Source organism: Leopardus geoffroyi, chromosome C1 (genome assembly GCF_018350155.1).
Source record: "Leopardus geoffroyi isolate Oge1 chromosome C1, O.geoffroyi_Oge1_pat1.0, whole genome shotgun sequence".
NCBI classification, from domain to species: domain Eukaryota; kingdom Metazoa; phylum Chordata; class Mammalia; order Carnivora; family Felidae; genus Leopardus; species Leopardus geoffroyi.
The window spans coordinates 129,641,785-129,653,914 of NC_059328.1; the positions used below are offsets into that span (position 1 = coordinate 129,641,785).

At 35.7% G+C, this 12,130-nt stretch overlaps 1 protein-coding gene across 1 annotated transcript in view; it reads left to right on the forward strand.

Annotated features, from left to right (window-relative positions):
• The window catches only part of HNMT (histamine N-methyltransferase), a 46,497-nt gene that overhangs the window by 26,906 nt on the left and 7,461 nt on the right, over positions 1-12,130 (forward strand). The window contains exons 3-5 of the mRNA XM_045479673.1: positions 7,713-7,820; positions 8,864-8,994; positions 11,435-11,528. Of these exons, the coding sequence (XP_045335629.1) occupies positions 7,713-7,820; positions 8,864-8,994; positions 11,435-11,528 (333 nt within the window). The remainder of the gene's footprint in view (positions 1-7,712; positions 7,821-8,863; positions 8,995-11,434; positions 11,529-12,130) is intronic.

The following is a 12,130-nucleotide window of genomic DNA, read 5'->3' on the forward strand; positions in this document are numbered from 1 at the left end:
ATAGCTAGAACTGATAAATGAATTCAGTAAATTCATAGATACAAAATCAATGTACAGAAATTGCATTTCTATATGCTAATAATGAAACAGCAGAAAGAGAAATTAAGAAAACAATACCACTTACAATTGCACCCAAAATAATAAGATATCTAGGAATAAACCTAACCAAAGAGGTGAAAAACCTTTACTCCAAAAAATATAAAACACTGATAAAAGAAATTGAAGACAACACAAAGAAATAGAAAGACATTCCATGCTGATGGATTGGAGGCAACAATATTGTTAAAATGTCTATACTACCCAAAGCAATCTACACATTTAATGCAATCCCTATCAAAATACCAAAAGCATTTTTCAAACAATTAGAAAAAAATTCTAAAATTTAGATGGAACCACAAAAGACCCCAAATAGCCAAAGCAATCTTGAGAAAGAAAAGCAAAGCTGGAGGCATCACAACTCTGGACCTCAAGTTATATGACAAAGTGTAGTGATCAAAACAGTACAGTACTGGCACACAGTGCCACAAAATAGACACATAAATCGATAGAACAGAATAGAGATCCCAGAAATAAACCTACACTTATATGGTCAATTAGTTGACAACAAAGGAGGCAAGAATATACAATGGGGAAAAGAGTGTCTTAGGTAAATGGTGCTGGGAAACCTGGACTACATGCAAAAGACGAGCCCCTTATTACACCTACATACAATTAAACTCAAATGGATTAAAGGTCTAAATGTGACACCTGAAATCCTAAAACTCCTAGAACAAAACATTGGCAATAATCTCTTTGACATTGGTCTTAGAAATATTTTTCTGGATCTGTATCCTCAGGCAAGGGAAACAAAAGTAAAAATAAACTATTGTGACTACACCAAAACAAAATCTTTTGCATGGTGATGGAAACGAAAAACCAAAAAGGCAACCTACTGAATGGGAGAAGAGATTTCCAAATCCTATATCTGATGAGGGGCTAATATCCAAAATATATAAAGAACTTTTACAACTCAACACCAAAACAAACAAACAAACAAACAAACAAACAATTCAATTAAAAATGAGCAGAGGATCTGAATAGACATTACTCCAAAGAAGACACATAGATGACTAACAAACACATGCAAATATATTCAACATCACTAATCATCAAGTTAATGAAATTCAAGACCACAATGAGATATCACTTCACAGTAGTCAGAATAGAGAGTATCAAAAAGACCAGAGGTGGCTCAGTCGGTTAAGGTCTGACTTTGGCTCAGGTCATGGTCTCACAATTCGTGGTTTTGAGCACTGTGTCAGGCTCTGTGCTGACAGCTCAGAGCCTGGATCCTGCTTCAGATTCTGTGTCTCCCTCTCTCTTTATCCTTCCCCTGCTTGCACGCTGTCTGCCTCTCTCTCTAAAATAAATAAACATTAAAAAAAAAAGACAAGAAATAACAAGTGTGGGCAAGGATGTGGAGAAGAAAATGCACCTGGGTGGGAATGTAAATTGGTGCAGCCACTGTGGGGAACATTATGGAAGTTCCTCAAAAAATTAAAAATAGAAGTATACATACAATCCAATAATTCCACTTCTGAGGATTTACCCAAAGAAAACAAAAGCATTAACTTGGAAAGATATATGCACCCCTATGTTCATTGCAGCATTATTTACAATAGCCAAGATATGGAAGCAACCTAAGTGTCCATCAATTGATGAATGGATACAGAAGATGTGGCACACACACACACACACACACACACACACACACACACACACACACATCTTGCTCAGCCATAAAGAAGAATGAAATCTAGCCATTTGCAACAACATGGATAGACCTAGAGAGTATTATGCCAAGTGAAGCGAGTCAGTCAGCAAAAGACAAATACTACATGATTTCACTTATAAATGAAATCTAAAAAACAAAACAAACAACCATCGGGTGCCTGAGTGGCTCAGTCGGTTAAGCGTCCAACTTCAGCACAGGTCATGATCTTGCAGTTCGTGAGTTCAAGCCCTGCATTGGGCTCTGTGCTGACAGCTCAGAGCCTGGGGCCTGCTTCGGATTCTGTCTCCCTGTCTCTCTGCCCCTTCCCCGCTAGTGCTTGCTCTCTCTCTCTCTCTCTCTCTCTCTCTCTCTCTTTCCCCCATCTAAAAAATAAATAAACATTACCAAAAAAATTTTTAAAATAACAAAACAAACAACCAAATGAAGTAGAAACAGACTCATATATACAGAGAACAAATTGGTGGTTGCCAGAGGGGAGAGGGTTGGGGGTATGGACAAAATGGGTAAAGGTGAGTGGGAGATACAGGCTTCCAATTCTGGAATGAATAAGTCACAAGAATAAAAGGTAAAAAGGGTAATAATGAAAAATAACCTATAATTCCATCACCCTGAAATAACCAATGATTGTAAATTGGTGTGTATGTTTCCAAACACTGTATATTGAAATGAAATACTCTGTAACATTTTGACATGTTTGGATTTTACCAATTTTGCTAAAATTTCACATATTAACCAACTGAGAAAATCAGTTACATCAGAATAACATGCACAGACTCCAAAGAAGGATGGTATGTTGAAATAGAGTTGTTTAATCATTATAATTTTTCCATTTGTCGCAGGAAACTGCAGATTTTCTTCCAAAACTTTAAGGGGAAACACATAATAAGGCTTTAGTTAACCCAAACAATTGTTGGCATTTATTTACCTAAGGTTAGGATATTAAAAATAGTCTACTGGGGCACCTAGGTAGCTCAGTCGGTTGAGTGTCTGACTTTGGCTCAGGTCATGATGTCATGGTTTGTGGGTTCAAGTCCTGCATCAGGCTAATGTTGTCAGTGCAGAGCCTACTTCAGATGCTCTGCTCCCTGCTCTCTCTGCCTGTCCCCTACTTGCACTCTCTCTCTCTCTCTCGAAAATAAATAAACATTAAAAAAATAAGTAGCCTACTATTGTCAGAACTATAATCAAGCAATGCCTAATGAGAGATCATATGTAAAAGGAAACTGACTTTGAGATAGACATGCATGCCTTCTTCCCCTTAAATGCTGTGTTTTGGAACTCAAAGTTAAGATTCCCAGGAGGCTTTTCAATACACAATACAAATAGGCTACTGGCTTCCACATTTCTTTTGTTTACCCCTGAATTTGCTGACAATTTCTGAATTATTTGATTGATTCATTTCTAGTTTACTTTTGGCACATTAGTTTGGCTTGTGTGCTCTCTAAAAGCATTTATAGGGTGCTTAATGCCTGATACTGGAACACATTCATAATGTTACAGCTCCTACTCAGGAGGACTCAGTTAAGAAAGAACAAATGGTCTCCTTCTCTCTCTCTCTCTTTGCTTTTGTTTGTTTGTTTGTTTGTTTGAATCTCTTTACTGCTGGCTCATGATACTATAGGGTCTGATAATCCCTCATATGCTTTTCAGTGATTGATGATCAAACCTGCTCAGTTGTTCAATCTAGCATTTTAGAGTCCTTGATACTTTTTAACAAACTCATTGGAATCAAGCCTTTGCTAGTGAATAAAATAAGTGAAGTAAAGCAATAATTTATATCAGGGCACACAAGGTTTTATCTTTGTTGCCAACTCTAGTCAAATGATGGGTAGTTTCTGTCTGAAGGATTTTGATGCTATCCCAGACTCTGTGGGAAAGACCACCAAGGTAATTGGTCATGTGTAGAAGAGTTCAAGACACATAGGAGTTAGATGATATAAGGAAGTGAAGGGAGAGGATTCCTGGCAGAGAAGCAAACATGGACAAAAGACTAAAGGCATGGAAGAGCATGGTGTATATGGAGGGCAGAGAGAAGGGTAAAAATGCAAGAAATTCAAAGTTCCTAGAGCTAAAAGTTTCAAAATATGAAGCTGTGAGAGATGAGAATAAGGAATCAGGCAGAATGGTCCATGCTCAGTTAAGGAGCTTGGACTTTATCCAGTTGATTAGTCCTTAGGTTTTAAGCAGGGAAATGATGGGTTTGCTTAGCATAGAGTTTTGGATGATTGTTGTAGTGATGGCTTTGGAGGAACATAAAATTCAGCAAAGATAGGGTGGATTTTTAGGGTATTTTTTGCAGTATTCCAAGACAGATAATTTTGGCCTGAACAAGGATTGCTAATAGGAGTAAAAAAAAAATAAAGAAACATTTGGCAGGAAAATTTACACATGGCTAGGGAAGGATGAAGCAAAGAGCAAAGCTTGAAAGACTCGATGGATAGTGAACAGCACTGGTGATTTGTTAAAAACATAAAGAATTGCTAAATGTTTAGGCTAGACTATAGGACATAATACTGTAGGTCATCTGTTATTCACTTTTTGTTGAAGATGTTCATATAAATCATTTTTTAAAATGCATGTCTCCTATTTCTGAAAGATACCAGAAAGCAAATTATGTAGGGTATGAGATCGAGGAATATTTTATATTTTGGGTGATCTCTACATCTATCTATCTATCTATCTATCTATCTATCTATCTATCTATCTTTTGCAATAAGAAAAAAGAGTCCATTATAAATAATAAGCATAGCACAGAAAATAAGTGTCCCCATATCACCATTAGCATGATGGTATTACTTACTGTCAAACTCAGGATGCTTTTATTAATGAGAGTTGTAGTGAGTGAGTAAAGAATTAAAATTATTATAATTTTTAAAAATATTTATTGATATTTTTATTATAAAACTTCTTTATAAAATAGTTATGTATAAAATACTATAAGTACAATGAAATACTAAGAATACTATCACTATAAAATAGTTATTTAAAAAACTATTTACAAAAATAAAACTCTAACAATATTTGTTTAAAAATAATAATTAAAAAAATCTTAGAATAAGAAACAAAACCAGATGGAACACCAGCACAATAAGCATAAAGTGGAACTGTCCCTGGCAAACGAGAAGTCTGGTTGCTCAACTTATGAAGTCAGAAATGGACTTTATGTGCTAATTCCTGATGGAATAGTTTCATTATCTCCTTTTGTTGTTCATTCATTTCTGCTAGGGATCCAGCAGTGAATGCACAAATGTTCATGGGCTCACATTCTAGAGGCTGTCATATAAACCCATGCTTTCCATGTTTCAGTTGTAATTCTAGCATTGTCTCTTCCATCACTGCCCTAAAAAGAGACACTGGCTGGCTCTGACTGTAGTAGAACATTCTGCTGGTTGGGAAAGTAACAATATAGGAATATACCGTGGAAATGTGCTGGATACATCCTGCCATTTGGGCAGATCCAAAATGTTGGGGTCCATCTTAGGAGAAGTAGCTCATCAAGGCCCAAGAGGAAATTACTGCAACCTTCTGAGTTTCAAGGGATCCTCAGAATTGATGAATCCTCAGAATTTTTTTTTGTTTAAAATATATGGCTAGTTTGATAGAGGCAAGAATAGAATTTTGGGCCTCTGATTCTTTGGGGCAAGGTAGAATCTGTTTCTCATTAGTCCACAGCGTTTTGCTCTAGTTATTATTATTTTTTATCATTCAAAAATAGTTACTGGAAAGAAGGGAAAAAAATTTCTTAAGCCCTTTTAGTATTTGGTGTCCTCCACCAAATACTTTCTTAGTATGACGTAGAAGAACTAACACTTCAGAGTCAGAAAAGTGTGCCTTAACTTTAGGCATATTAATATCCCCTGTGTGTCAAATTACTCAAATCACCTTATGTGGTTGGGAATAATATTGTGGAGTGATGACATTGTGTGCAGGATTAAGTGAGATGATGCAAGTAAATTGCCTAGCACAGTGTTTGACAAATAGTAGGTGGCCAGTAAGTGGGAGCTAGAAGAATTATTAAGGAAAGTATAAAAGGCTTCATGTTGGTGAGGCCAGAAAACTGTCACATAGGCTCCTTTATCCTCCATTTCAGCTTCCTTCCCGTTCCTTCCCCTCCCAACCCGCATCAGCTCCTATTACCAGTACTTGGGCTTTCATGATACGGTTAAACTATCCTCTTTTCCTGGTCTAGCATCTTTTGTTCTTGATTTATCTTCCTCATTTCCCTCCTTCCAGATTTCCTAGTCTTATAACTTATGCTTTTGCTGCTGCCTGCTATATCTAACCTTGTAAAGGTTCTGTTAATGTCATTTATGCCAAAATGTTAAAGACTAACATCATTTTCATATGCTAGTCTTGCCAGCACATAGGTCTACTTTAGTAAAGGTCAACATCATAACCTTAGAGAACATATGCAGAACATAAGTTGGAGGTATCAGGAATAGGGACAGAGGAGATATTTTCAAAGAGAGGCATGGCACTCAAAGATAACAATAAAACTAATGAACAGCTAACATTTATTGGGTGTCTATTTTGCACTGAGTTTTTATATGCATTGCCTCACTGAACTCTCACAACTAATAAATTCTGTACTATTATTATTGCTATTTTTCTGATGAGGAAATTGCAGCTTGAAAGGGTAAAGCAAATTGCTGAAAGTTATATACACCTAGTAAGTAGAGAAGACAGGTTTGGAATTCAAGTCCATCAAACATCTCTATCTCTCTCATGCAATCACTTACAAGCTAAATTTTCATGAAGACAGATAGCTCTGTGCTCTTCCTATCATTTGCTAGAGCCTAGTGCAGTGCTTGACACATAATAAACAAGTAATTGTTGGTGCATGAATTAATGAATAGGTATCTATTCTATCATAGCCTCCTCTTCATTTACCTCACTAGAATCACCTTTTGCTTGGAGGCTCTCCCTTGTCCAATATTCCAAAACTCTGAGCTTCCAGTAGTCCATGTACACCATTACGTTTTCTGATTTCATATCTCTAACTTGCTATCCTATCCACCTGCAATTCTTCCTTTCCCCAGAGGTCTCTCAGTTAACTTCCACCGAGCCTGTAACACAGAGCTCAGGAGTGGTCTACTTCCATAAATCTTTCCATTTCTCTGACCTCTCCTCCTATCCTCTTCCTCTCTGTCTCCTTTCCTCTTGCCACCATGGCCCAACTTGACAGGGTTACTTCCATGTCTGTGTCTTCCACTAGACCATGGTGTATTTGAAGGTAGATGTTTGGCATATTTCTGTATCATTTTTTTGCACCTAACATATTTTTCTTCTGACACTTCTCTAAAGTTTATTTATTTGTTTTGAGATGGGCGAGGGGTAGACAGAGGGAGAGAGAGAATCTCAAGTAGGCCCTATGGTGTCAGCACAGAGCCAGACGCGGAGCTCAAACTCATAAACCATGAGATAATACCTAAGCTAAAACCAAGAGTCAGACACTGAGCCACCCAGGTGCCCCTCTTCTGACATATTTTATATGGTTCTGGCTTAGCCAAGTGTATCAATTCTAAGGTGCTTTTTTTTCATATTTTAACATCTTTGAAATTGGGATACATCTTTCAGTTGATGGAATCTTAAAATTATAATTGACAGTGTTTTTTTTTTTGACTTAGTAGAAAAAGAAGAGTTGATTGAGTCCTATAATCAATGGCAGCTTCGAGTTAACATAATGCAGTACTAGATAATAAATAAAGGTTATACGAATGAAGGAATGAATAGCAATCATAGCCCTCCTCAAATCATATTATTATTCCTACTTGCAACCTAGCACCACAGACAGTGTGGCAGGGCCACAGTTGAGCATCGTTCTTTACTTATGCTGAACTTTCCTAGTACAAGTAAGACAGGCAATAAACTACCTCAAATTATTCCTAAGCATTTCTTTCTGGAATTACATGATTTGTTCCATATGCTTGTCTTTTAGGTGAAATTGATCTTCAAATTCTTTCCAAAGTGCAGGCTCAATATCCAGGAATTCATATCAACAATGAAGTTGTTGAGCCAAGTGGTGAGCAAATTGCCAAGTACAAAGGTACCTGTAACCCATGGTGTTGTATGTCAAATCCTATCCCAAATGGCTTATCATTCCAAATATGTCCCCTCAATCATTAACAACATAATTGCTGTGATATATTCTTTGTAAGCTTACTGGGAAAAGAACATATTTAATTTTTTTTTCTTGACAGACATGACTAACACCTCATAAATATGAACAGTGAATAATTAGACTTCCTTTTTTACCGACTTTTCATCTATTCCCTGGTTATCAGCTATTATCGTTGATGTTTTTTCTTAGAGACGGAGTCATTAATTCATTAATAAATATTTAAACAGAATCCTTGCTCTTAAAGAACTTGTGTTTAATGGATTATAACAGGAGTCAGCAAACTTCTCTGAAAAAACACACAGTCAACATCTTAGACATAGAAGGCCACATGATCTCTGTCACCACTAATCAACTCTACTAATCAACTCTGCACAAAGGCAGCCATAGATGATACTGATAAACTGAGTGTTCATATGTTCCAATAAAACTTTATTTATAAACATTAAAATTTGAATTTTATATCATTTTCACATATCATGAAGTATTATTCTTCCTTTGATTTATTCAGCCATTTTGAAGTGTAACGACATGAGATATAAAAGATAGGCATAAAGTCAGGAAGTACAGTAGTATATATATTTTAGCTTGTAGTCCATTTAGAAATAGGTGGTGGACCAGATATAGTCCACGGACCATGGTCTGCTGACTCCTGGGTTACAGAATCATATCACTTGTTTTCCATTGATAAAATTCACCAGTTGATTCCTCATCAACACAGAGATAATGTAACCTATGTCTGATAAGTGTTCTCATTATTTCTTACTGACTCTTTCTTTCATCTCTAATTTCATTTAACACTAGAAAAAAAAATCAGTATGAACTCTGGTCTTCCAGAGCTACATAAAAAAGAAAAATGTGCTTTATATCTGTTATGTATATAACATTGATTGCATTAAAATTCGAAATGGAAATGGATTCTGCATTTGCAATTAAAATTGATGGTGTGCCACCTCTTCCCTGTATTTTAGAGCTTGTAGCCAAGACATCAAACCTTGAGAACATAAAGTTTGTTTGGCATAAGGAGACATCATCTGAATATCAAAACAGAATCACAGAGAAAAAAGAAATTCAGAAGTGGGACTTTATTCATATGATTCAGGTAAGAAATATTTATTGTTGTATATTCTCAGAAAGGAGATTTTTCAGAAATATGTATGAAGAGTGCCTAATATTATACCTTTAGGAAGAAAAATGAAAATCTGATTTCTGATTTTACAAGTGAACATTATCTGTCCAAAATGAGGATAAAAATGTTTATAATACTAAGAGATTCACTCTAACACTCAAAAAGCTAGTTTTTTATACTTGAAATACTTTACAGTTTTTTTTTTTCAATGTTGGTTTAATTAACTTTGTAGGATTGAAAGTTCATAGGTAGGTTTGAGGACAGGAGAGTGTAACATATCCTAGCATAGTTCTTCAGTAGTTCTAATGGTCTGGATGGGACTCTGATGTCCCAGAGTTTTTCTGAATCCTCTTGCTTTTGTCTTATGTTGGTGACCTGGCTAATGTGCATGTAACTGAAGGGGCATGTTAGATGATTTGTCATGTCAATAAAGTTTACTAATACAGTCAGCCATTCAGTAGGAATTTATTTCCATAATCCAGCACTGATAGCGTATTTCTTAGAAATACACTAGAGTATGTCTTGGAAAGGACATGACTATTCATTATATGGTATGGGGACACAATTACGAGAATCACTGATATTTCTGGATAGCATATGGGTGTATAATCTTTGAGTGTTGACTACCATTAGAAAATGTGTGTACTTTAGAAATACCAATATTAACAGCAAGAGACTTCTTTCTTTCTATAGTCCATAAGTTCAGTCATCCCAAGGGAATAAACTTATAAGAAACCCAAGGAAGAAATGACTCTAACATTGGCATATCCAAGCAGTCCTACACCTCTGCTCTCCTAGCTGACAAAATCTTTTACCTATAAGGGAGCATGTAAATTGTCCAGCAAGCATATAATGTTTCTCTATCAGACTTACTTTCCTATTTCCTCATATATCTATTTCATACCTTCTTCTCTCTCCTTACACTTCCTGTAACCCCTCCCTCATGATTCATTCCTAACTGATGACCTTACTTCATACTGTATAGTGAAAAGTGAAATCATTAGATGGAAAGTCATCTTTTACCCTCCAAATTTACAAACATAGCTGCTCCTGTACCTACCATCTTTTTCTTTCATCTTATTATAAAAGTGTCTTTTTATCAAAAGCCAATCTCTCCACTTGTGCTCTGGATTCAGTTCTTTACCTGTTATAAAATGTTACAGCTTTAGAGATCATTCTCCCATTTCTCTCAAACTTTGCACATGTCTTCTTTCTTAGAGCAATTCTGCTTGCTCTGCATTACTATACTATTCTATTTCTCTATCTTCTTCTCTGTCTACTCTGCATTTTATGGGTTATATTTTTGTCTCTTCATTGCTCCCTATAGCCTTAACACTCTCATGACATTCTTTCAACTTAATACTCACAGTTAACTTCAGAGATCTCAGTGTCTATTAGATCAAATTTCAAAGAATCTGTTATGGGCCACCTTCTCTTTTTTAGCCAGGTCACATCATAGGCTGTTAGGCATCTTATGGATTAGATTATGTATCTGGGTATCTCTCCCCCTGTGAACAGCATGGAATGACATGAGACTAAATATGGCCCTGAAGCAGCATTGGCCATGTGCAGGTCCATTTTATCTCATTCATTCATGTGAGAGGGACACAGTTTAAGTTGTATTTGCTTTATGCAGTAAATTCTGTCATGGGCATCTACATAATATATTGAATTCTTGTCCAAGAGAGATGGAGATGAGATATAAGAAGTGTCTGTGGGAGTAGATTCCCAGGATGCAAGCTCTGGGGAAAATTTTCCACCGTCAGTGTATTCCAAGCTCTACCTGTATTGAATGAAAAGGCCTCTCCCTGTGCTTCACCAGATATAGTCCAGAGTTATTTAAAAGTGGTGGGTTGACCCCTAGCACCTTGTGTCCAAGCATGTAACCTCATGCTTTATTCAGTCCATTTTCCTAGAGAATCTGTCAACATCAGAGCCTGCCATATTTTCTGTGATTTTAAAAAAGCATTTGTGAGCATATGGTGAAGCTAGTGCAAAGGGCTTAATTTTAAAGCAACGTTCCATGAAATGGGGTCTGTTTTTATGGTGCCAGCACTATCTTCTCCCATAAGAACTATAATTCACAAAATATAGAGTACGCATAGAATCAATGCCCCCATGTGGAGAGGAGACTAAGTATCTCCAGCTATAAATGTCTGTGTTATTGAAGCCAGAAAGAGTAAATTTAAAACAACTTGGCTGTAATTGAGCAAATAGCATAGTTTTCCCTTTTCCCTAATATTTTATCACATTATTACTCTCTCTTTCCATATAACCTCTTTAATATTTAAAGTGTTTTGTTGAGTAAAAATCTACTCAATTTGAAAATCAAACTTTCTAGTGAATATCTAGCCCAAGTAACAAAGACATTGATATAGAAAAGTGTCTAATTTCTCTTTTCCTTCATTTCTAGATGCTGTATTATGTAAAAGATATCCCAGCTACCCTGAAATTCTTCCATAGTCTCTTAGCTACCAATGCTAAGATTCTCATTATTCTTGTGTCAGGTAAATTTTTTACATTCATCCTGAATTTTTAAATAGCAAAAGTGCATATGTGCTTGGATATATTTATTTGAAGGCAGCTGCTATATTTTGTCTTTATTATGAAATTCTTGACTTGGCTTCTGATCATAGTCAATTAATACAGTATTCAGAAAGTCCTTCACGATGGTTCTCAATATAGGGAGTTTAATGGAATTAAATGTCTATTTACTCATTTCTCTTGGGGAAAATTTGTCTTTATTGTCTCTATATAAATTCTTCTTTATATAACATGGAGCAAATAGCACTAATAGGAATTTTTTTAATGAGACCGAAAATAGTAAATATTTCTGTTTACCTCCTTTTTGTTTCTTGAATATCTCTTTTCCTTCTATGGTGTTTATTAATACATAAATACAGGCTTAAATATTTGGGATGCTTTCATATTTTATTAATTTGCATTTCTAGAGCTATTGCCAATATTGCTCATGATAGATTTTCTCAAATAACCAAAAATTGTTCACTTATTTTGTGTTATTATTTTCCAAAGAAGGCATTTGATCATGTCATGTTGCTCCCACTATATAATAAGTACCACACAGAAAATATAAGCAAACATGTTAATA